Source organism: Vombatus ursinus, unplaced genomic scaffold (genome assembly GCF_900497805.2).
Source record: "Vombatus ursinus unplaced genomic scaffold, bare-nosed wombat genome assembly UNPS02010461.1, whole genome shotgun sequence".
In the NCBI taxonomy this organism is placed as follows: domain Eukaryota; kingdom Metazoa; phylum Chordata; class Mammalia; order Diprotodontia; family Vombatidae; genus Vombatus; species Vombatus ursinus.
This window is the reverse complement of record NW_020950239.1, coordinates 11,927,647-11,953,306: the sequence shown is the minus strand read 5'-3', so window position 1 is coordinate 11,953,306 and position 25,660 is coordinate 11,927,647. Positions and strand designations below refer to the sequence as shown.

The 25,660-nt window shown below is 42.2% G+C and overlaps 1 protein-coding gene across 1 annotated transcript in view; it reads right to left on the bottom strand.

Annotated features, from left to right (window-relative positions):
- The window catches only part of FRAS1 (Fraser extracellular matrix complex subunit 1), a 475,354-nt gene that overhangs the window by 79,896 nt on the left and 369,798 nt on the right, over positions 1–25,660 (bottom strand). Inside the window, exons 41-50 of the mRNA XM_027854503.1 lie at positions 24,540–24,672; positions 19,274–19,464; positions 17,420–17,573; positions 15,831–16,094; positions 14,823–15,011; positions 13,327–13,446; positions 11,613–11,792; positions 5,687–5,811; positions 4,434–4,574; positions 3,431–3,658 (exon numbers count right to left, since the gene is read on the bottom strand). Of these exons, the coding sequence (XP_027710304.1) occupies positions 3,431–3,658; positions 4,434–4,574; positions 5,687–5,811; positions 11,613–11,792; positions 13,327–13,446; positions 14,823–15,011; positions 15,831–16,094; positions 17,420–17,573; positions 19,274–19,464; positions 24,540–24,672 (1,725 nt within the window). The remainder of the gene's footprint in view (positions 1–3,430; positions 3,659–4,433; positions 4,575–5,686; positions 5,812–11,612; positions 11,793–13,326; positions 13,447–14,822; positions 15,012–15,830; positions 16,095–17,419; positions 17,574–19,273; positions 19,465–24,539; positions 24,673–25,660) is intronic.

The window sequence follows — 25,660 nt, the reverse complement described above, 5'->3', positions numbered from 1 at the left end:
AGAGGGCCTGACTATATTTGCACAGAGGTTTTAATAAGTTCCATTATTCACCCAGTGATACTGCATAGCTATGAGAGACAGCACACCACAGTTGGAAAAGCATTAAAATTGTAAGTCACACAAAGGGCAACATAGGGAGGTCTGTGATGGGTGTAAATAGGCTATAATATATTAACAAAGATTTGCACAGAAGAAATAGCATAAAGGATATCCATAGGGAGATGAAGGACTGAAAAAAAAAAAACATGGTCTAGACATCTAGAAAGAATCTTTTTTTTTTTCCTTTATTTGTACCCCCAGGGCTTAGCACAGCGCTGGAATATAGTAGGTACCAAATAAATGCTTGTTGAGTTGACCTGACCAGCCCGAGTGCTCCAGTGGTGGCTACATAAATCAAAGGGATATAAAGGAAGACCCATGGCATGCTGGGTGAACTGGACAAGATTCACTCACCCAGGATGAAAAAATGGGGATGAGTTGTGAGTGAACCACCACCTCGAAGAGATCACAGATCTATCCAGGTATCAAATTATGCCAAGGGTGGTATGATTATAAGCTGCATAGAACACCTGACTCTACTGTCCTACTGAGCAGTCAGGTTTTTAATTTTCATTCTTCCTCATCTCCCACAATCACCCTGGAGACTTGCTGTATCCCCTTTGTTAACCAGAGGACAAATAGGCCCCTCACTGCCACATACTGGGCCATTCTAATATTCTGAAAAACAAACCAACTGCAGAAAAACTGCAGACCAGGAGAGAAGGGAAAATGAAAGCAGTGATTGATCAGTAATGACAATGCAGATGTTCAAACAGCAGAGAGGATCCCAGCAGACTTTACCGGAACACAGGATTAACCTAGTATAACCCATTCCCAGGCTGATTGCTCTACAGAAGATAGAGCAGGTGTTCCTTCCCTTGTCATGTTCTCTGTGGAGGCACATGCAGATTAATTCAACACACACACACACACACACACACACACACACACACACACACACACTCACATTTTAAAAAGCCTTGCTCACTTATCAGGGAAAAGCACTATGCCACATGCTCTGGATGCAAACCCAAGAAACAATGGTGCCCTCTTTCAGATAGCTCGGTCTTCTTGTAAGATTCAACAGCACTTAGCATAATACATGGCACATAGCAAGTGAACTTGTCACGTCATTGGAAAAGCAAATACAAGATAGTTTGATAAAGGGAGAAGACTAAGAGCTGGGGGATCAGAAAACATTTCATGGAGGTGGCCGCACCTGAGCTGTGCCTTAACAGAAGTGAAGCACTCAGAGGTGGAGACAAGAAGGGAGTCCAAAAGCTCAGAGATGACAGTTAGAATAGATTTGGGGAACAGTGAACAGGCCAAGTTAGCTGGAACATAGAGAGCATGAAGGAGTGTGATGTAAGATAAGTCCATCATGGCTCCTTTTGCGATGGCTAAGAATTGGAAACTGAGAAGATGCCCAACAACTGGGGAATGGCTGAACAAGTTGTGGTGGAATACTATTATGCTATAAGAAATGATGAGCAGGATGATTTCAGAAAAACCTGAAAAGACTTACATGAACTGATGCACAGTGAAGTGAACAGAACCACAGAACATTGTACATGGTAACAACCACATTGTAAGATGATCAGCTGTGAATGACTTAGCTAGTCTCAGCAATACAATGATTCAAGACAATCCCAAAAAACTAATGATGAAACATGCTATCCACCTTCAGAGAAAGAACTGATGTTGTCTGAATACAGACCAAAGCATGCTGTTTTCTCTTTCATTCGTTCTGTCTTCTTGTACACAATGATTAATATAGAAATGGTTTACATGACTGCACATGTAATGACCTATATAGGATTGCTTACCATCTCAGGGAGGGGGGAGGGGACTGAGGGATAGAATTTGGAAAGTAAAACTTAAAAAAAACAACAACAGATATTAAAGTTGTTTTAACAAGTAACTGGGGAAAAATGAAATATCATAAAAAAAAGATAAGCCTGCCATGGTATGGAAAAGTCATTTGCTCCAATGAATCAAATGTTTTTCTTATAGTCAACAGACAATACACATTCTGTATTCCTAGCACCTTTCAGTCAATTGTGTAATTGGAAAGAGGAATGTCAACTTCTTGAGGACAAAAACGTTTATCTTTATAGTCAGTGCTCTGTAGCAGTGGGCTAATATAACTTGTTGAGTTTGACTGGAAAAGTGGGCTGAAGGCTTTAGATATCAAGCTAGACTTTCTTTTGTAAGCATCTGAGAGTTTCTTGAGGAGTAGAGGGACATAGTCAGACCTGGGCTTGATAGAAACTATTTTGACAGTTTTGTGGGAGTGAAATGAGAGAGGGAGAGAGCAGTAACAGAGAGACAAGTTAGGAAGTTATTGGAATAGTCTAAGTGAGCCATTACCTGGACTTGAGTGTTGCCTGTCTGAATGGAGAGAGGGATACAGATGCCACATAATTTATGGAAGGAGAATCAACAAAATGTGGCCACTGATGAGAGGTGGAAGGAGAGGGAGAAGAGTTACAATGACTGCCAGGTTATAAACCTGGGTGACCGGTGTTCTCAACAGAAAGAGGGAAGGTTGGAGAAAGTAGGGGTGTAGTGAAGAAGATGACAATTCCCATTTTTGACAAGCTGACCTTGAGATGGCGCAGGGGACCTCTAAGTAGACATGTCCAGTAACTACTGGTGATGTAGAATTAGAATGTGGCACAAGGCTACGGGAGTCGTGTGCATAGAGATACCTTTGATGGTCGATGAGATTACTAAGAGAGAGATTAGAGAAAGAGAAAATGAGAGAGACCAAGGCAGGGAATTAAAGGTAGGAGAAAGATGATGATAAACCAAAGGAGACTGAGGAAGAAGAAGGAGAAACAGGAAGAGCAGTATCACGTAAGCAAGGCAGAGCACATCCGGCAGAAAGGGGCCGTTGTCGACAACATCAAAAGCCAACGAGGATAAGAACGAAACAAAGTCATTCACTCTGGATTATACTGAAGAATAACCAAATTAAGTCATCGTGCCTTCTTGGTGGCACTGTGGAAAATGATCCTGGGGATTATTTACACTGTTTCTTCTATGTCAAGTCCAGAAATTCGAAGAGGGAATCCCCTCTGAGGAAGGATGATGGTACCACAGGGTGCTAGCTAAAGATAGAGTGAAGGTTTATGGGGCACCCTACAATTTCTGCTGAAAGACTGGCTATTCAAACAAAATAATCCCTGAAGGAAAGAAATTTGCTAGCTTCATGCGTATAGCCTCCTCTGCTAGTTTCAGAATATATGTTCTAACAATGAGAACCATTTAGGCAGCTGAAGGACTACACCAAAAGGGAAAAGAGGACCACGGCCACAAGGAAGGAAAAGGAAGGAAGAAACCTTTGGGTCAGTGCTTAGAACTCTTGATCGGACTTTTTTCCTCTTACCTCTTTTCCTCCCTCCTCGACAATGAAGAAGGGGTTAGTCCCATCAGAGACAGTGAAGGTAAAACGGTCTTTGACGGAGTTGCTGCCGTCATGGCTATAGATGATTTTGTTCTGGTAGATGTCTTCCATGGTGAAGGTGGTGGTCTGGCGGTAATGCTGCCCATTGCTGGTGTGTTCAATAGTGCCGTGTCGTGGGGGCTGAACTATGGTAAATGTGACAGACTCTGCCTGCGGAGGGACAGAAAGGAAGAAGGAAAGAAAAAGTGAGTAGATGCTATTGTTTTTCTAAGTCATCGCAAGAGAATGAAAAGGGTCCTTGGGTCTTTATAAAGTAGACACTGAGATTTCTTTTAAGGTATAAAAAGGGAAAGGAGAGAAAAAATGGCACTAGCTACCCTCCCTCTGCCCAGGAAATTCATTCTAGTCCCTTCAATGGTGAGTTTATAACACTTTAATCTGGCTTTTTCCCATTAGACTATTACGTGCCAGGCACTATGTGTTAAGAGATGGGGACAAAACGAAAAGTAAAAGATGGCACCCGCTCTCAAGGAGCGCACAACCTGACAACCTTTACATACTTAAAGGAAGCTACCAGAGCCCCTATGTCTTCTCCCCACCAGTCTCTCGTTCCCAGCTTCCCAAGATATCACCTCAACCCTGCTAGCATCCTGCCTCCTCTCCAGTTCATCAACATCCTTCCTCCTCAAGTGTTTATTAAATGTGCTTATTTTTCTTGCTTTCCAAAAAAAAAAAACAACCCAGAAATAATGAAGGAAATAGTTTTGGCCACATAGTTCTAACTTCCAGATTGCAAATTATGACTACATATTTCATGGTTTTTAACCTGGAAATTGAGGACCACCAACTCCCGTCTTTTTCCTTTGCCCCTCCCCAAACACAGACACAGACACACACACACACACAGACACACAGACACACACACACAGACACACACACACACACAAAACCTCTCTCAGCATCACCAGACAAGGGCCGGCCTTACCTCTGTGTCAGCATCCACGGCTTTAAGCTCAAACTCTGTAATTGTTTTCCTCACTCCTTCCTGCACTCGAATTCCTGTGTTTTGTACAATGGGTAATGAGTCATCCACAGGGTTGATGGTGATGTGAAAGGTCTGACTCACCTAAAATGAGGAGAAAAGCATAGGGTGTATTTTTTTTTCTTTTCTCAATACTTATCTCAATACTTACCTCCCCAACCCAACATATGGATTCTAGAATGATTATTAGGACAAGGAATTTAGGAAGAAAGAACAGAAGGGAACATACTATGCATGAGCCCACAGAGAAGTTTTTAAAGGAAGTCTTCATGGTTCAACCTGGAGCTATGGATCCAAAAGAAGCCAAAGAAAATGTTCTCTTATTATCACATCACCTTTCACTAAAGCACTACTTTGGTGCTCATTATGTGCACTTCTTGTGGTATGGAGGTGATTCCGGGTATTCTCTCTCTCTCTCTCTCTCATAGGCCCCATCCCACTCTTGATCAACATAGCTCTGATCTTCATTTTTCCAACATAAGCTGATCCACCCCTCTTTAGACAACCTGATGCCCCTTCTTCTCAGGGGTTTACCATCTTGGCACCAGATTTAAGGCGGATAACCAATTGGCTTTAACCCACTGTAGTTCAGTACTCCCAAACTTAAGCAAACTGCCAACTTCAGCCATCTGGCATCAAGTACTATAGATTATAGTGATGATAATATTAACAATAATAATAGCTAGTATTCATATAATGCCTATTATGTGCCAGGCACTGTGCTAAGTGCTCGACAAATATTACCTCATTTGACTCTTACAACAACTTTAGGACATAGTACTATTATTATTCCCATTTTGCAATTTAGGAAACTGAGGCAAATGGACGTTAAGCGAATTGCCCAGGGTCCCACAGCTAGTAGGTGTCTGAAGCTGGTTTTGAACTTAGCTCTCCCAGATTCCAGGCTTAACTTTCTAGCTGCTATACCCTCTAGCTGCCTGGAGGTACCCCATGCCCAACAATCCTGGGTTCTTAAAGCCTATACCAGGAGACCACAAGTTCTGCTTTATTAATCTGTAAAGGCAGCAATTTCATGGAAATGGAACTTGAACCAGCCTTGAATATTTTGACTTCAGTCCCCTGTGAAACTATCCTTGGAGGGAACGCCCACCTGAGTCTACTGACATACTGAACAGAAGAATGTAGCTGGTTAGAAATCCCTTATGCAAGGAGAGAGAAGGAATTTCACCACTCACTAGGTTGGTTCCATCAGAGACGGTGAAGGTAAAGGCATCATTGTGCTTTTCCACCTCACTGGTGTGGATGTATTGAATGCTTCGAGCAGTTAGGTCCACCTGAGTGAAGGAGCTGATCTGGATGCCTGGCAAAAGAGGAAAAGAGGAACACTAAATGACTGAGGGTGAAAAGGAAAAAAGAACTGATAAGAGAAATGGGGGCCAGCCCTGCCTGTGGAAATCAAGATAATAGAAGAGTATCTCAGTTATGATTTATATCATGTGACAGTCTGCAGTCATATGGGCAAGGTGAGACAGAATCTCAGAGCTGGGAGTGACCTCAGAGTTCAAATCACATCTGAACAAGAAATAATAATGATAATAACTAATAATAATAACAGCTAGCATTTATATAGAGCATTCTAAGGTTTCCAAAGTCCTTTATACAGGTTATCTCATTTGATGCTAACAAGTACCCTGGGAGGTAGGTGCTATCATTATACCCATTTTACAGATAAGGAAACTGAAGCACAAAAAATAAGTGACTTGTATAGGGTCACAGCTAGGAAGTGTTTGAAGCAGAATTTGAACTCAGGTCTTCCTGACTTCAAGTCACTGTGCTCTATAAACTATGCCGCCTAACTGTCTTCTAAAATGTTCTCAACAGATGGTTGTCCAACCTTCCTTTGAAAACCTCCAGTGAGGGGAAACTCCCTGCCTCCCAAGGCAGGCCACTCCACTTTAGGAGAGTTCAAACTGCAAGGAAGTCTTTTCTTACATTAGGTTCAAATCTGCCCCTCTGTACCTTCTGGGCATTGCTTCTAATTCTGTCCTCTGTGGCAAAGCAGAACAAATCTGATCTCCCCTTGGAAGTGAGAGCCCTTCCAATACCTGAACAGCTATCCTACCCCCTTGGGACTTCTCCAGGCTAAACATGCTTGGTTCTTCCCGATTACACTCCTATGACATGACCCCCTCCCTCCTTCCCCATCCTGGCTGCCCTCCTCTGGAATGCCCCAGCGTGGCAATGTCCTCTTCAATATGGGGCACACAACTCCAGATACAGTTTGACCTGGGCAGAGCACCAATGGACGATCATCTGCCTCATATTAGACACTTCACACTTCTCAACGTGATCCAATTTCATAACAGCATTTCCCTTCTTGCTATGGCCGGCTGCTGTTGAGTTTGCCACGCAGGTGACAGGTCAGTCTGGAAATCCAGATGGATAGTTCTAGCTCATATGTAAAGATGCACGTTCAAACAGAGAAATGAGCATTGGGCTAATGATGGGCCATTAGACTAGCAACTAAGAGGTCTACATCCTATCTCTTTTACTAACTGGTCGTGTCTGACTCTTGTCAAGATGCCCATGCCAAGACCACCCCTCTCTTTTGACTATTAGGAGACACCCTATTTTCCAGAGCTAAGGCCCAGCAAGCAGGCTGTGCCCAGAGCCTGGCACAACAACAATCCTTTGTGTTCATCCCCTGGAAGAACTCAGCCACAGTAAAATCCCAGAATTATTTCACACCAGCACCAGGTGGTTCCTGAGCTAGGACAAATGCCCGCAGTATCCACTGGTCATGTAGTCCTGCTATGAATCAAACTTGTCTCACTGTTGCTGTTACCTCTCGTTGTCAGGGCTACAGTTCACTGCGTAGCCACTGCTGTATGTATTATAAGATTTGGGTTCACTAAAGTGGGTCTCCTCCTAGAGCAGGCCCCAGCACACACATCTAGTGTTCCTCCTCCAACAGAATAAAGAAAGCTTTTTGCTTAAGACCACTGTTAGGTCTTTGGTTTTCTTTTGTTCTTATTTTATTTTATTTCTCAGAGTTAACGGTGGTTGTCACAACCTGTGCAAGCTCTTTGGTATTTTCAGAGTTAACAGAGGTTGCATAACTTCTGTGACCCTTTGGTCATTTATTTTCAGAGCTGACACCCTGAATAAGTCACTTCCTATCTCTGGGCTTTGGAATCTTTTGTAAAATAAGGCTTCTCCCAGATGATCCCTAAGGTTTCTTCTAGCTGTAACACTCTAGGATTCTACAATATTTGAAGTCTCAATGCAGTTAGCCTGATATTATTACATCTTCCAAGAGAGATATAGCTTTGCCTTGCAGGGTTAGACAGAAATCTATAAGACGGACCACTTCAGTTCCAGCCTGTTAAGAGCTGATGCTGCAAACACAGAAAATATAAAATGCCTCATCGGGAAGCTAATGCCCCAGCAGAGCAAGAGGCTCCATCTTCCTAAGAAATGGTTATCGATAAGTAGAGATGTGAATATAAACCGTGGAAGTTGGTAGGGTTTCGTGGTGGCGCTTTTTGTTTTTTTAATGATAAAAAGCTGTGCTGCTGATGTCAGAATCAAACAGGGAACATTTAAATCAAAGGGCTTCCTTTTGCCGTTTATGAAAAAGCTAAGTTGTTTTTTCGCTGACACCAACAAGGGCAAACGATCCAATCCCAAGACAAAACATCCGAGCTCAAGTTTAGGGATGGATTTAATGGATTTAGGGTCCAACACCCACAGGCACAAATGGAAAATACATTTGTTCCATGAAGAATAAAAGGAACCAATTTTGACTCAGTCTTGGCTAACTCAGAAAAATGAGCAGAAGATGAAAAATCACTGAAACTGAAAAGATGCAGACAATACCAACTGCTTCCCCTAATAATACGCATCCTGCAATGTCATCCTAACATGTTTTATACCCTCTGTATGTAATGGGATTCCTGGTTTCAGGATTATTTTTAATCATGTAAATGTTATCTAATAAAAAGCCACTTGAAAGTTAACACTTTTTTGCTAAGATATTCAAAGGATGATTTTTCTCTATGCAGAGATGACTCCCAAATCTCTGTCTCCCCACCCAGTTTCTCTCCTCAGCTCCAGCCCCACATCACGGTGTATTTAACATTTCAAACTGAATAAACATCACTTACGCATGTCCCAAACAGAACTAATTATCTTTTCCCCAAAACCTATCCAGCTCATCTAAATTTCCCTGTCAAGGGAACCACCATCCTTCTAGTGTCCCATGTGACCTCACCATCATCATCATCCTGGACTCATCAGTCTCTCTCCTCTCATCACATCTAATCGATTGCCAAATCTAATCATTACTGCCTCCATGAGATCTTTTGGATCTGATCTCTTCTCTCCACTCAGAAGGTCCCCAACCTAGTGCAGGTCGTCATCATTTCTCACCTGAACTATTATAGTAGCCTCATAATTCATTTCCCTCAGAGGCAGCCATGTGGCACAGTGAATAGGGCACCAGTCCTGGAGTCAGGAGGACCTAAGTTCAAATCCGTCCTCAGACACTTCCTAGCTGGGTGACCCTGGGCAAGTCATTTAACTCTCATTGCCTCAAAAAAAATTCATCTCCCTCCCTGTCTCCCATCTGTCCTTCATAAAGTTGCCAAAGTGATATGTATTAAATACTGCCTTGGCTATGCCATTCTCTACTCAATAGACTCCAGGGACTTTCTGTTGTCTCTGGGATAAATAGAAGCTTTTCTGTTTGACATCTGGAGCCCTTCGCTAGCTACAGCCAACGTGCCTTTCCAAAATTATCATACATTACTTCCCTTCCCATACTCTCTGAATTAACCAAACTGATGCTTCTGCTGTTCCTCATACATGACATTCCAATTCTATCATTTGAAGGAATGGAGGATGCGAAGAGAAGGCTCGGGAGAATGTTGAGAACTGTCTTGAAGCTGTCACACGGAGTGATTAGGCCTGGGCTAGAACAGGCTTACTGGAGAGGCCCGGGGCCTCCTTCCCACTGCTGCTGGGAGGTCGTCAAGCAGAAGCTGAACCATCATCCTTTGTGGCGCATGTTATGGAAGGGGTCCCTTGAGTACATGGCTGGGAGTGGAAGGCCCAACAGTCCCTTTCGATAGCCAAATTCTATGATTCTCTGACCTCCCAGAGGTGCCTTTGAAGACTGTGCATCATGCCCGGAATTCATCCCCTGCTCACCTCCACCTCCTCAAATCCCTCATTTTCTTGAAGATTCAGTTCAAGCACCATCTTACCCTGAAACTTAGCGAGATATCCCCAGGGCCCTCCCTACTGATTTTTATATTTTCTGTATATATCTAGTTATGTACATTGTTTCCCTTAAGAGAATCTAAGTTCCTTCTGGGCCAAGGCTGTGTGTGCGTGCACACACACATACATGTATGTGTACATATACATGTATGTGTGTATATACATAATATACAGGCACACACATACATGCATGCACACATTTTTTTTTTTAACTCTCAGTCTCTAGCACTGTTCATGGCACATAAGAGGTGCTTAATAAGCTTAATTAGCTTTAAGTCCCAGCTAAAACTACACCTTCTACAAGCAGCCTTTCCCAAGCCCTGTTAAAAGGCTAATAAACCTTCCATATGAAACTACCCACCATTCATTCTGTCTATATCTTCTCACAGAGTTATTTGCAAAGTGTCTCCCAGGGGGAGGGACTGGGAGCCCCTCGAGGGCAGGCATCGCCTTTTGCCTTTCTTTGTGTCCCAAGCACTCATTTAGCACATTGCCTGGCACACAGTGGGTATTTATATTTAGTAAGTGACAGTTGGCTGACTAATAAATGCATGTTGAATGAATGATTCTAGATTATTTTAAAATTTAGACCAGGATGATCCCACAAGTCCCATAGTCAGGGAAATTGTGTGAATGACTAATTAGCTAAACTGGCATCCCAGAACTTAAGAGTAAGAAGGGGATTTTGAAGGCGTCCATTTCATGGCCATTAATTCATAAGCAGATGACATCGTGGAGGCCAGAGAGCAATGCGCTGGGGAACAACCTGGTGGCTCTTACCTCAGACGCCTTTGTCAGATTATCAATTACAGTGAGATTCCAGTCCTCTTTACTTTGTATTTTGGGTTCAATTCCTGTATTTTTTTATTTCTGATTTAATGCTGGATCTGGAATGTTTGGTAGGTAAGCCACGTACATAGCTCTTTCACCATGGGGTCAATGACAGTCATATACTGCTTTCTTAACCAAAAAGGGACCAAGTTCGCACATGAGTGGAGAAACTCATTTGCTTATATTTGAAATAGAAACATAGCTGAAATGAAGCTCTATGTGGCTCTATTTAAGGCTATAAACTCTGGAGACAAGATGGCCCTCTCTTGGATACTGCTGGATCCCAGGATGGCAAGCCGATAGAAGGGAAGATCACCTAGGCCAGCCCACTTATTTTACACATCCTGACTTGCCCAAAGACATACAATGGCACTCAATCCAGGGCTTTCCCCTCTACGCTACCTCTAAGAAAAAGCTCTTTTCAGGGGCAGCTAGGTAGTGCAGTGGATAGAGCACCAACCCTGGATTCAGGAGGACCTGAGTTCAAATCCAGCCTCAGACACATAACCCTTACTAGCTGTGTGACTCTGGGCAAGTCACTTAACCCCACTGCCTAGCCAAAAAAAAAAAAAAAAAAAAAAGCTCTTTTCAGTACAACAATCATTCCTGATGTCTCCAGGCCTTTCTTTGAGACCTAAGGGATAAGAAAAAGACAAGAAGGAATTCAAAACTTCACCAAGTAAGACCCACAACAGTCAGTCAAGAAATGACCTGATGCAGTTGTGCTGAATTCCGCCCACCCCATTCTTCTTGTGACCTAAAAACAAAAGGTATTAATAAAATGTAGTTTATATATTTTATTTTCAATGTGACCTAAAAACAAAAGGTATTAATAAAATGTAGTTTATATATTTTATTTTCAATGTGACCTAAAAACAAAACGTATTAATAAAATGTAGTTTACATATTTTATTTTCAATTACATATAATAATAATTTTAACATTCTTTTTTTTTTAAATTTTGAGTTCCAGATTCTCTCCTTCCCTCCCTTTCCTCCTCCCTCCTTGAGAAAGCAAGCAAAAAAAATGTATTAAAAAAAGAAGAACCTGGTGATGCTGCATGTTCCAAGTATCCCAGCTGGGGCTGCCTTGTAATCCTGTAGATTAACTCCCCAGGCTCACTGTCCTGGTCAGTGGCTGATAGCTGCAGAGTTGTGATTTTCTTTACTGAGTTTTCATCCAGGACCAGTCCTTTGTTAACTATGACGGCAGGTGGGAATCTGTCTTCTGAAAATATTGGGAACAAAGTGACAAGAATTAAAAGGCCATTTTGACCTTTTCTCAATGACTGGTGCATGGCTTACGTATCAAATATTTATGCCAGAGTGATTAACTACACTTACTCTGTTTGCCAGGAATATAGCACATGAAATGTGTGGCACAATGGATGGAGTGCCAGGTCTGGAATCAGGAAGACCTGAGTTCAAATATGACCTCAGACATTGGCTTCCCTAGGCAAGTCACTTCACCCTGTTTGCCTCAGTTTCCTCATCTGTAAAATGAGCTGGAGAAGGAGATGACAAACTACTCCAGTATCTTTGCCAAGAAAACCCCAAATGGGGTCACAAAGAGTCAGAAATGACTAAACAACAACAAATGATTGGGGCTTTCCTGATATTTTCTGGGGTGCCAACTGGTGATTCCCATGGTGAGGAAAATCCCTCTGCCAATGCAGCCTGGCAACCCCACTGCAATTTATAATCTCAGAAAGACGTTAAGTGACTTGCCCAAGGTGACAAGGCCAGTGCCTGTCGGGTCTTCTTGATTTTGCGATCCTTCCCTCTATCCAAGATGCCACATTGCCCTTAATTCCTGGTAATAATCATGCTAACAGTTTACTCTAAGGTTTGCAAAGCGTTCTAATCACAACATTGGAAGGCAGGCGACTGAGGCAGCTAGGTGGTTCAGAGAAGAGAGCCCTAGATTTGCAGTCAGGAAGATCTGAGTTCAATCTAGCCTCAGATAGTTCATTGGTCGTGTGACTTCTGTCTGCCTCACTTTCTTCATCTGTAAAGTGGGGATAACAATAGCATCTACCTCCCAGGTGTGTCGTGAGGATAAACTGAGATAGTGCTTGAAAAGTGCTTTGCAAACCTTAAAACACCATATAAATGCTAACTATTAATAAGATAGATAGTATGAATATTGTTATCCCATTTTACAGATAAGAAAATTTGTTCAGCAAAGGGAACTGATTTGTCTAGGGTTATATGATGAGTTAAGTGTCTGACATAGCAATAGGTGACTATCTTGTTCCTTTTTAGGGGGGAGGGGGTTAGGGGAGACTGGGCCTCCCTGTCTTATGCAGGCTCTAAATGCAGTAGCCACTCACAAGCCTGCTCTCAGTACTGATGAGGATGGAAGCTTTAAGCTGCCCTTTTAATCACCTGGGCTGGCTGTCACTCCTTACGCAGCCCAGCAGCCTTCCATTCCTGGGGGTATTTTGTCGCTAGACTCAATGTGGACACCTGATTGGCTCTAGCCCAACCATAGCTCAGAACTCCCAAGCTCAAGCAATCTACCAGCCTTGGCCTCCCCAGAAGTCCCCAGGGCCTGCAGGCAGACCTCACTAAACCTAGCTACGATCAATTCCACTGAAGAGGAGGCATGCGATTCCCTCAGATGAAGAAAAGCGATTCAGATTTCATAGTAGACATTTCCCACCATAAACTGAGTGCTGTCAAAAAAGCATCCAGTAAATCAAACCTAGATAACTTCACTAAACGATCTGTCTTTCAGAAGCCCAATACCTTCTTTTTACCTAGGACATTGATGGAGAATGACTGGTCAATCAGCTTGTTGCCTTCGGCATCAACCACATCAAATTTAAAAGCAAAACTACCTCCAGATTCCCCCTTCTCATGTCTGTATTCGACCCAACCTGCAAGGAAGAGGAAGAACATCGGAGAATAAAGACTTACAAAAACCTGACAAGAGAATCATGCCAGCTTTTCCCCTAAATTTTAAGGAGCACCTCAGACTGAGTGTGGAAGCTTTTGATGGAGAGGAATAAATTCTCAATGCCCGCCTCTTCTTTTCTGTTCCCTCCAAACCAAAGTCATTTTTCTAACAAAGTTAGAAGAAAGGGGCCTGTAGTCAATGTCCCCAGCGGCCAAAGAGCCTGAAAGTAACCTGTAGCTTTGCTGATGTGTTATCTCCCCCAGCAGAATGTGGCTCATCCACAGCAAGCTAGGTCTTTCTTTTGATAAAAAAGTGACTTGTTTTTAAAAAAAAAAAAAAAAACAACTTTTCAGCCTTATTTTTGCCCCTGTGCCTTAGAGCACCTGACGATCCTCTATGGCCAAACTTAGCAATACCCATGCTTAGGCCTTCCTCATTTCCACCCCTCTGACCCAGAGCTAGGTCCAATCCAGCTGAACCAACATGGATGCAACCCATTCTGTGTGCAGGGCACTGGTGCAGAATCCCATCACAAGAAGAAAGATCCTACTCTGTCCCCCAGGATGTAGCCACTTCTAACCCGAGCCCGCCCTTAGCACAAAGCCTTGCTGCCCTGACCCCACCTTTTCCCCTCAACTCAACTTTTAAAAAAATGCTGGAAAGCACTGCTTAGTAACAAGAGTAGCATTAAACATTTATACTTTACATTGCATCAGCATTTCCTAACGGAGGGATGAACCAGGTAATTTCCCCCAGGCAGCACTGATTTATGTCCTTCTATTCTGCTTACTTCATTAACTTGTGCTCTTTGGGGAGCAGGAAAGATATAAATTGCCCACCTAGGGAAGACATCATTTTCACCTTAATCTATCCCCCTCATTCCATGTATCTGTCTCTCTCTGACTCTCTCTTTCTTTCTCTTTCTCTCTCTCTGTGTCTGTGTATGTCTCTCTCGGTATCTCTAACACCCACACACATACATAAACACACACAACTTTTTAACCTCATTTCCCTCCACAATAAACCAGAATTTTGCAGTAGCATGAGTAAATTCCAGATAGAATGAAGACAGTTTTTTTTTTTAAGGAAAAGCAAACAACATTAAGGAGAATTCTCCCACTTAAAAAAAGATTTTCCTTTAACAAGAAGAAGGGGGGAAGTATAATGGAAGAAAATGAAGATATGACTTAGGTTGAACACAAAACAGAAGAGGTGACATCAGGAAAGCCCTGCTCATTACCATGAGTAAGGGAGGATTCCCAGGCTCCTGTAATTGGGGATGGCATACAAGGGAAGCTAACTTTCCTAGGCTGGGAGGCTGAGGAGGGGAGGGGTGGGTAGAACTGAGCTGCTCACCTTGGCTGATGTCATCTTGGGTGAAGCTCTTGACCGGTCCCTTAACAGAGATTTGCTCCAAATTGTCATTCCTTGCCAGCTGCAAGCGCCCCACACTGGGATCTTTCTTCATGACGTACATAACCTTCAGGTCATCCAGAATGGTGCCTGCCACTTTTAAGTGTTGGTCTGTGATCCGGGCTACAGAACCTGGAGAAGAGGAAAATTACTGAGATGCTTCCAGTCGCTGGAGCTTAGCGCTCACAGATGATTTAGTCAATTTTCCCCATTTTTGAAATGGGGAAACTGACTAGTCCAAGATCACAAAACTAGGCCAAGGTCACAATACTAGCTGGTGACAGACTTGAGACAAGAATCCCGGTGTCCTGGTTGCTAGTCCAGTCATCTTCACAGGATGCTACTCCTTTAAACTAGAGGTCCATCATTTCAATTGCTTGCCAAATTAATTCTGGGGACCAGGGAAGAAATTATTATTTACAACTTACCAAACCATACATGCCAAGGAAGGTCACTGTTGATCATTAGTGCCTACGGACCGAAATTTAATTTCTCCAGGCACTAAACAGGTCAATACCTTCCTAATTGGCTAATTATCCCCTAGGAAGATTTTTCTTCCTCTGATAATAATAAAGATGCAGATGATAATAATACCAGCTGACATTTACATGATGCTATCAGTCTGGCAAGTTGTTTAAAATATACTACCTCATTGGAATTCACAGTAATCCTATGAGGTGGAAATAAATAATATCTCCATTTTACACTGAGGAAGCTAATGGGTCCAGAGAAGCTGACTTGCTCTGCCATAGTGTTTGAAGAACAATTCTCTCATTCACAAATTAAAATTCACAAATTTTGAACATTTTGTCCTAGTATATCGACAGGTCACTAGTATTTACCAGACCACTAAGGAAAAAGTTACACACACAACCAGGTGAGGAATGGACAAGGAATTGAGGTCACCACTACCATTTCTCTCCCTTGCCGCTGGTTGGCCCCTCTCAGTACCTGCGGACAATTGCAGGCCTCGGTTCATAGCCAGTTGGGGAGGTTTGCTCTTGGGGAGCTCCATGGAGAGCTCCACCCTCCCTGTCTCAGTATAGAGGCCATCTGTGAGGGAGAAATGGAACTCATCCACAGTCACACCAGGCCCGCCAGGGGTGTAGACAATCAAGCCGTCCAGGATATCCTGGTATGTGAAGGAAGATCCTTGGGATAAGATCCGGCCATTCTCCAGCGGCTCTGAGGAGAACTGTCTTCGATGGAGAGAACCTGAGGGTGAAAAACAAAGTTGTGGCAAAAGGAACCAAGTTATCTTTCTGAGAACTCGTGGGTCAACAGCAGTTAGGTGACTGCTAAAAACTCTCATCAAAAGCACTCGATGAATACAAACAAACATTTCTGGGACTATGAGTCAACCTAGTGACAAGGTGTCTTTTTCCATCTTGCCAAGTAATGCTGCTACTCTCGTCTTCCCACCATGGCCTCACCACCAAAGCAGAAGACCCATCATCTTGGCTGTCCAGGTTAAAATCTTGTAAGAAGATGCAAATGGATATGGGCACCCAGCAGCCCAAGGACCACACCCTGTCCTATGAACTTTATTGCCAAACCTTGGTTTCTTCTTATGCAAAATGGGGGTGGTACCCTTTAATTCTGTCCTGAGAAGGGAACTGTGAAAAATGCTTTGAGATCCTTTACAAGTCAAGAAAGATATTTAGTTCTATTATATTGATGATATGGGTTTTTTTTTTTAAATTCTCACTGGCACATATTTTATTTTTACTTTTTAAATATATATTTTATTTTCCCCCAGTTACATGTTAAGTTTTCAAGCAATTTTTTATTTATTTATTTATTTTTGGCTAGGCAATGGGGTAATTGACTTGCCCAGGGTCACACAGCTATTAAGTGTCAAGTGTTTGAGGCTGGATTTGAACTCAGGTCCTTCTGACTTCAGGGCCAGTGCTCTATCCACTGTGCCACCTAACTGCCCCAGTTTTTTTTTTTTTAACATTTAAAAAAAATTTTGAGTTCCAAATTTTTTTCCCCTTACCTTCCCCTGAGATGGTGCAATAAGATATATTTAATAATGAGATATATTTTAATAGTTTATAATATATAATAATATTTTAATAATATATAATAAAATATATTTTAATAGGCAGTTTACTAAAGTAAGCTGTAAGTAAAGCTAATTTGGTAGTGCAAGAACCAGCAGCAATGATAGGTAGCAACAATACTAGCTCTATCTGTAAGATCAAAAGCTTTTTGGTTTTCTTGTCATTTTTCTGCTTTTTGAGATCAATAAATTAAGAGTTATTTATTAAGCACCTGCAATGGGCCAGGCACTATACCAGGCTCTGAGGATTCAAAGCCCCAAATAAGACAACCCCCGCTCTCAAGAAGCTTACATTCTTGGAGTAGGTGAGGTGAATGGAACACATGCACAGATAAGAAAATGTAACCTATACGGGACGTGTCCCAAGAGTCTCGGGCAGCTTTAAGCTCTGAGACTCTTGGGATGCCTTTAGAACTTAATGGCAATGAGGAACTTCCATTAAAAAGAAATACACTGAAGGATGGACATATCTTACCATGATCAGGCTTTTTCGTTAGTACAAAAACCAGTTCGCTGTCTGGAGTATCCAGGTCCTGCAGACTCAAGGATGTATTTCTGATCACCACTCCTGAGCGCTCTTGCACTCTGATGGGCTGGATGGTCATCTTGGGAGACTCATCATTTCTCTTCTAATTAAAGGAGAGAAAAACACACCACATATGCATAAATTCAAAACTGGAGGAAAAAACACACTGGCTCAAAGTACCACACTAGCCATTCACACCCTCAAAATTTCATCTATACCTAATTTCAATGATCAAACCAATATAGCTTGAGAGCAGAGCTAGCCTACACACAAAATACCCCTTTGTTAAAAAAAAAGAAAAAGTAATGTCGGATAAATAGGATCAGAGGATTCTGAGTTGAAAGGGACTTTAGATGGCATTTAGTTCAAAAGCTTAAGTGGGCTGCCCAAAGTCACAAAAAGATTGAGTAGATGGGAGTATTCAAACCCAGATGCTTTGGCTCCAAAGTTGGAGTCAAACTCTCTCAGTTGGATCGTACTGAATTCCAATACTCTACCAAAGCTTGTCTTCAGATGTCTCCTATGGGAAGCAGATTTCATTTGCACAGTTACATACTAAAATTATTAAATACCGGCTGTTATGGGTTTGTGTGTTGGAAGAGGTGGGGAAAGGTCTTTAGCTCTTTCTTAGACTTTTTTTGTGTGTATACAGCGAGTGGGTCTACCTATGCAAAAAAGCAGAATGATGCAATCGGTAAAGTTCTGGTTTTGGAGTCAAAATATCTGGGTTTAAATCCTCTTTGCTACTCAACAGATGGCAAGTCAAACAAGAAAATATACTCCTTCCAGCGATATCTTACCAAAAACCATCAGCAAAAATTATTTGTAATGGAGCTAAGTTAGAAGCCTTCCCAATAAGATCAGGTGTGAAACAAGGAGGCCCACTGTCACCAATATTATTCAACATTATATTGGAAGCCCTAGCAATATAGCAATAAGAGAAGAAAAAGAAACAGAAGGAATCACAATAGGGAATGAGGTAATAAAATTACCTCTTTGGCAGCTGATAAGATGATACATTTGGAAAATCCTAAAGACTCAACTAAGAAGTTAGTCGAAAAAATTAATAATTTTAGCAAGTAGTAGGATATAAAGTAACTCCACACAAATCATCAGCATTCCTATATATCCAATGATGCCTTGACTTGATTTTTTTTTAAAATACATTCATTGAGGCTACATAACACAGTGGATAGAGCTCTGGGCTTTGAGTCATAAAAGTTCCAATCTGACCTTAGACACTAACTATGTGACCTTGACCACGTCACTTAGCAGCTATTTGCCTCAGTTTCCTCAATTGTAAAAAGAGGATGATATTAGCAACTACCTCTCAGGATTGTTGGGAGGATCCAATGAGGTAATATTTGTAAGCACTTAGGCCAGGGTTGGCACATAGTAGGCACTCTACAAATGCTAGCTATTACGATGAGGACAGAGGAGGGGGCTTCTTCTTTGGCTTTAAAATAGATTTTAAAACCACTAAGAAAAGTGACTGACTTCAAGAATCACAGGACCTATCTGGGATAAAGGAGCAACCTGTATTTTTAATAGAAACAGAGGCCAGAGCCTCTTGAACACACTAAACAAAGTGCACTCTCAAAGTAGACATTTAGATTCCTGAGCCTGACTTTCCCCAACACAGTCACCTAACTCCCATGACATTCTCTAAATTGGTGGCACCATTTTAATAGTAACCTTCAGAGCTGAAGGCCAAACCCAGTCATCTCTACTGTAGATGTATTTCTCTTGTTACTTTAAGGGCCAGACCCCTGTGGCCAGGGGCCACTCTCCCAATGTCTTTACCTCAATGGTGACGTTGATGCTGTAAATCTCTGAACGGCCAGATCCATCACTCACATAGAAACTGAAGACATCACTGGTTGGCTCAATGCTCTCATGAACACTCTGAAAGTAGTAAATGTGGTTTTCCAGAATGTCTTGAAAAGGGAAGGATGCTTCCAAGTCACTGCTGCCTCCAGGACCAAAGCGACTGCCTATGTGAGAGGAGAGAGAAGTTAAATCCTGCTTAGCAATTCCTACTTATTGAACTAAGCTGGAATGAAAACATGGTGATCAGAAAGGGCTGAATAAGCATTAAAAAGAGGCGGTATGTCACAGTGGAAAGAGCTAGGAACTAGGCAGCTGGGTGGCATTGTGGATAGAAGGGAGGGAATAAGCATTTATTAAATGCCTACTGTGTGCCAGGCACTGTGGCAGGGAAGGGGTAGGATAGAGGGAAGAACAAAATGGAAAAATTTAGATATAACTTTATTATATATTTAAAAGGAATAGCAAGCTATACGTAACAGATTTGCAGTTTCATGTGCAGTCATCTTTTTTTATCACACTGTGTTATGGAAATGCTTGTTTCATTCCATAAGTTAATAAGTAAATAAATTAATAAATAAATAAATTTTTGAAAAAAGAAAAAACACAGAAGACTCTTATTTTCTCTGCCCCTTTCTTTTTTTGGTGACTGGGTTTTATTATTTATTAATCATCATTATTATTATTTATATGACAATTTATATGATAATATGATATGATAATAATATAACATTAATATTATAATATTATGGTAATATATTATATATAATATAATAATCTATGTGTATTTATATGATTATATGATAATCTTGATTACTGATTCTTACATATCATAATAAATGCATTAATATTTAAAAAGAATATTGCAAATATTATCTCAGAGTGTTGGATCTGGAGTCAGGAAGACCTGAGTTCAAATCCAGCCTCAGATGCTCACTGTGTGACTCTGAGCAAGACACTGAACTTCTATTTGCCTCAGTTTCCTCATTTGTAACATGAGGTAATAACAATACCCACCTCCTGGGGTTGTTATGAGGATCAAATGAGATAATATTTGTAAAGAGCTTTGCAAACCTTAAAGCATTACATCAGTGCTATCATCATCATCATCATCATCATCATTACAAAACTCAGAATTTCTAGTCTGTTCTCCTATTGACCTGACTCTTCAAGCAGCCCAAAGTATGTCCTTTAACCCTCTTTGCCAGTGTCTTCAACTGCAGGATGTGTACCTTGCTGGGACACACATTCACATATGCTGTCAAATACTTACAAAAACCTATCAATCCTTACACAGATAAGAGATACTGTCGTTAGCATGACTGATGTGCTGTGGAGGGACTCAAAGCAGCTAGATGGACAGACGGCTGGGTCTGGAGTCAGGAAGACTTCAGATGGCCTCAGACACTCACTGTGTGACCCTGAGCAAGTTGTTTCATCTCTGCGTGCCTCAGTTTCCCTATCTGTAAAATGGGGATAATAACAGCACCTACCACCTCCCCAGGGTTGTTGTGAGGACAAAAGGAGAGATACTTTGTAAAAGGCTTTATACATTTTAAAGCTTTACATAAATGATAGATATGTTTTACATATAATTCTCACTGCCTTGACAATCAGATTTCTCAGCGACTGGGGGTAACAGCAAATCAGAAGATGACAGAGTCTTCCATGGGCCATGACCTGCCATGAATAACCTCTCATAAGCAAAGGGATGAAAATGCATTTATTAAATGCTTACTATCTGCTAAGTGAAAAACAAGGCATTTCCTGTTCTCCAAGAGTCCATGCTCTAATGGATGAAGGGATTAGTACAGAGGCAGCAAAGTTGCTCAGTGGTTAGAGCCCTGGGCCTGGAGTCAGGAAAACTGAGTTCAGATCTGGCTTTGGATACTTACTAGCTAGGTGACGCTAGGCAGTCACTTAACCCTGTTTACCTTAATTCACTTGGAGGATGGAATGGAAAACCACTCCAGTACCTTTTGCCAAGAAACCATGGTCCATGGGGTCACAAATTGTCAGACACAACTGAACAGTGACAAAGTGTGGTACAATTCCCTCTAGTTGGCATATTCATCAAGAAGAATCCTGTCCTTCCCTCCGCCCTAGAAGTAATCCAGTGCACAGTTCATGGTCTTCCATAAGGAACAAGGGGACATTTCCTCAAGCCCTGAAACCCTTTCTCCCTCATCCACCTCCCACCATCAATCTCCAGAGTAAGCTGGCCACCATCCCCAGAGGCAACACAGGGGCGGCGCCAGTGAAGTTCTGGGAGATCTAACTTCTACAACTGGCCTGAGCTCCTCTTTCCATCTGGTGCAAGACTCAGAGCTAGGGGGAGAAACAGAGGAGGCAGAGAAAAGGGGATCATTCTGGTTTACTTGTCTTGTACTCAGTTCATTTTCAAATTCCCTAGTTGACTGATTTCAAATCGCCACTTACAGTTTTTAGCCACTAGGGATGGGAGATGAACAAAAACCTTCTGACTTAACTGCCTGCTGGCTGCAAAGTCCAGGCTGGCAGGAAGGAACCAGCTACAAACTCCATGGAGTACTAATCATGGCAATCTTTGCTGGAAGCCAGATGCAAAGACTAGGAGATGAGAAATCTTTTAAATCACACTTGCTTGGAATAAAGAAATGCTTTTCCTTTCATTGATACATGGCTTTCCTGAAATTGTGTACCATTCCCCTTCCTCACTCCTACTCCTAGGAGACTGAGCAGAAATTGGTTGCTGGGAACTCCATCTCCCTTTAGATTATGGAGACAATGACAGAGGAGCACTGGCGGAATGGCTGCTCAAGCCCTTATTTTGTCTCTTCCACCAAACCTACAAAAGAGGCGAAACGGACCTTCTTTGTAACCGCTTGACTACGTTAAGCGAACGCATCAGAGATTTGGGGGACCTGATAGATAAGAAAACTAAACACTCTCTCTGCTTAGCAGGGCAATTCAACAATCAACCAACATTTACTAACTGGGCCATCGCCAGTCGCCCTGACCTACGTCTTGCCACTGGACCCCCAATGACTCTGGAGGACAGGGTGAGGCTGATGGCTTTGCTCAGCTCTGCCTCACTTAAATCTAATTCACTTGCAAGTTAAGACATCATCCTCCTGATGTCATTGGTCCACTTCGAGAACAATGATTGAACAACAGCAACAGAAAACAACAATTTACTAACCAGGCAAACGCATTACTGTATGTTAGACACTGTACATATTAGAGAATCAAAGACAAGAATGAAGTAGGCACTGTCCTCAAGGAGCTTACATTCTACTGGAAGAGACAGCATGAACACAAATAAGCACATGTAAAAATGAATACAAGATAAATGTTTTTTTAGGGAGTGAGGGCATTCCCAGGGGAACAGGAAAGGCTTCTTATGGAAGGTGTTGCTTCAGTAGTGATTTAGAGGGAATAAGAGATTCTAAGAGAAGGGAGTGACATTTCCCTGGGACAGCAAATTATGAGACGAAAACTACTGATAGCAAAAAGAAAAACGCTTATAAATCGTTAGCAAGGGAGGAGACAGAAAAGCTATGAAAGGAGACACGAGAAGAAAAAGTAAAACATTCTGGGGGCATTCAGCATAAGGACAAGGAAGAATATAATTTTATTTTAAGAAGATCTTCATCAAATCAAAAGGTAAAATTCTGAAATCTATAAAGTTTTGGTACTTGAAGATATAAACCAGTTATATGAAAACTGCATGTCTGTGGGTCGACAATAATAAATGAGAAAATATGTCCTCAACACTTAGCAGAGCCTGGCCTCAAGTAGGCACTAAATGAATACTTATGTGCTCGTTTGCTGGGTGGATTCTATATCTAGCTCAAGTCTGTCTCCTGAACCTCAGGCACACATCTCCAACTGCCTATTGGATATTTTGAACCTGATTTCCTACAATCATCTCAAACTCACTGTATACAAAACAGAACTCATTCTCCTCCCTTGTGCCAAACAATCCCTTTCCCCTCCCACCAAAAAAAAAAATCCCTATTAATAATAGCTAGCATTTATAGAGCACTTTAAGGTTTGCAAAGTGTTGTACACATACCTCATATGATCCTTATAACCCTGTAAGGTAGATGTTATTATCATCTCCATTTTACAGATTAGGTTGAGAAAGGATAAGTGACTTGCTCAGGGTCGAACAGCTAATAAATATCTGAGGTAAGATTTGAACTCGGGTTTTCCTGAGTCTTGATCCAGCACTCTTACCCACTACACCACCTAGCTGCCTATTCCTGTTGGAGTCATCCTGCCAAGTTCATTTTTGTCTCCTCCCTCCCCCTTATCCCACACATCCAATTAGATGCCAAATCTTGTCCTTTCTCTCTCTACAATCTCTTGCCTCAATCCCTTCTTTTGATGTGCTTGGCCATCACTCCAGCTCTGGCCCTCACCCTCTCTTGCCTGGACTACTAAATTAGCCTCCTAATTGGTTTCTTTGCCTCGGGTCTCTCTCCTCTACAATTCATCGTCCACACAGCCATAGTGAACACATAAGGAAAAGGCACAGAACCTTCTTCTGTGAAAACAATGACCACTTCCAAGTGAGCAGAGGTGATCAGCCTTCCATCCCAGAGATCCCACCACCCACAGACCATTCAGGTAACTGCCTCTTTGTGGGAACTGCTAACAAACACTCCTATTGGTGCCAAGTTGTTGAGGCTGCCAAACGATCTTGCTTGCTAGCAAACATTCCAATTACTGCCATGTTGAGATTCAATGGTGAGGCACACTCATCTCTGCCCGTCATGGTACATCACAAAGCTACTACCAGAAACGAAAGGGTCTAGCACCAACAAATACCTTCCTGCCTTTCAATTCTTCTACCTAGTGCCTTCTTATCGATGACTGCCACCTGGGACAGTGGCACCAGAGGACACCAGGAATGGGAGAGGCAGGCAGGGGGCCAGGGTGATGACAGCCACCTGGGACAGCAGCACCAGAGGACACCAGGAACGGGAGAGGCAGGAAGGGGGCCAAGGGAATACCCCCAACAGATCGTTACGTCTTTCTATTCAGGTCATGCTCTCAGGATGACCGCCTGAGCAGCGGCTTTGAATAATTAGAAAAGTTTCTTGGTAACAGGACTCCTGATTTCACTGACACAGTCAGTTCAAAGATTCACCAAGACAGCTAATCTCAGACTCCAATTAGGTAAACACAATGCTTTCTCCATCCTCACTGAAAAATGAACCCATAAAGATCCAGGAGTCAAAGGGCTCTCTGGTACCTGTCCTGGTGTTCTCAATGAAGCCATATGTAGGCAAAGTGCTGATTTTGACTTCTGTATCTCTCTGGAGGTTCCCAGGATCCACAGCCAGGAAATGGTGAAATGTGAGCGGTACTCTCCCGCCTTCATCAACCTAAGTAAGAGAAAAAGAGAAAAGAACACCTTGAATAGTCTTGCATACTGGAGGGAGAAAAAAGAAGACACTGTATTGGAAAGTGACCTTGCAGCAAAAACTGAATTAGACCCGTTGTGGGCTGGAGGAGGCATATCAGGGCTCCTGCAAACTGGGAATGCAGCAGAGTTTTTTCAAGCCACCGTTAAACAGATAATATGGGATGCATGCAGTCAGTGCCTCTCTTCAAACCCAGACCACATGACAAAAGGAAGCTAATTCTAAAGCCATCAGGACCCTCAATTCTTGTATCCATCTTTCTGCAATTGTCCTTTTAAAAAAACTGCATCCCATCCAAAAAGTGACTACCTAGCCTTGCTTTCTTGGGACTAAGAGAGAAGGGCTCAGGTTTCTATCTTTACAGCTTCCAGTATAAAAATTCTATGTTTTTTAAAATGTCAGGGTAAAAAGGAAGGAAGGATTGACCATATCAGGCCTTAAGCCTGAGGGGAAGAGGGGAATAAACACCAGCAACTCCTTAAACTTAGTTCCTTCTTTGTGCCCCAAGTTGTAAGAACTTAGCTTACCTGTCACATAGTAGGTGCTATATAAATGCTTCCTTCTTCTACAGCCTAAGGTCATGTGTTTTTTCTCTAACTAGCAGTATTCGAGGATAAGCTATTACTGGGTGATCAATTTATTAAGCACCTACTATGTGTCAGGCACTGTGCTAAGTACTGGAGACACAAAAGAGGCAAAAGACAGTCTCCAACCTCAAGGAGCTTATAAGTGATGGTGTCCTGGTCTTTCTGCAGAATGGCCTGAACCGTCAGGCAGAGAGGTTCACTCTGCGGTATCATGGGGACTGCCAGAGAAGGAAGGCAGGCTGGGAGGTTCAGGAGAAAACTAGAAGGGAAACTGGGAGCCTGGGGAACGTTTGAGCATATCTGGACATGCTTTCTGAGCTTTCATCTGATGAATCAAATCTATCAGCCTCTCCACGTTCCTC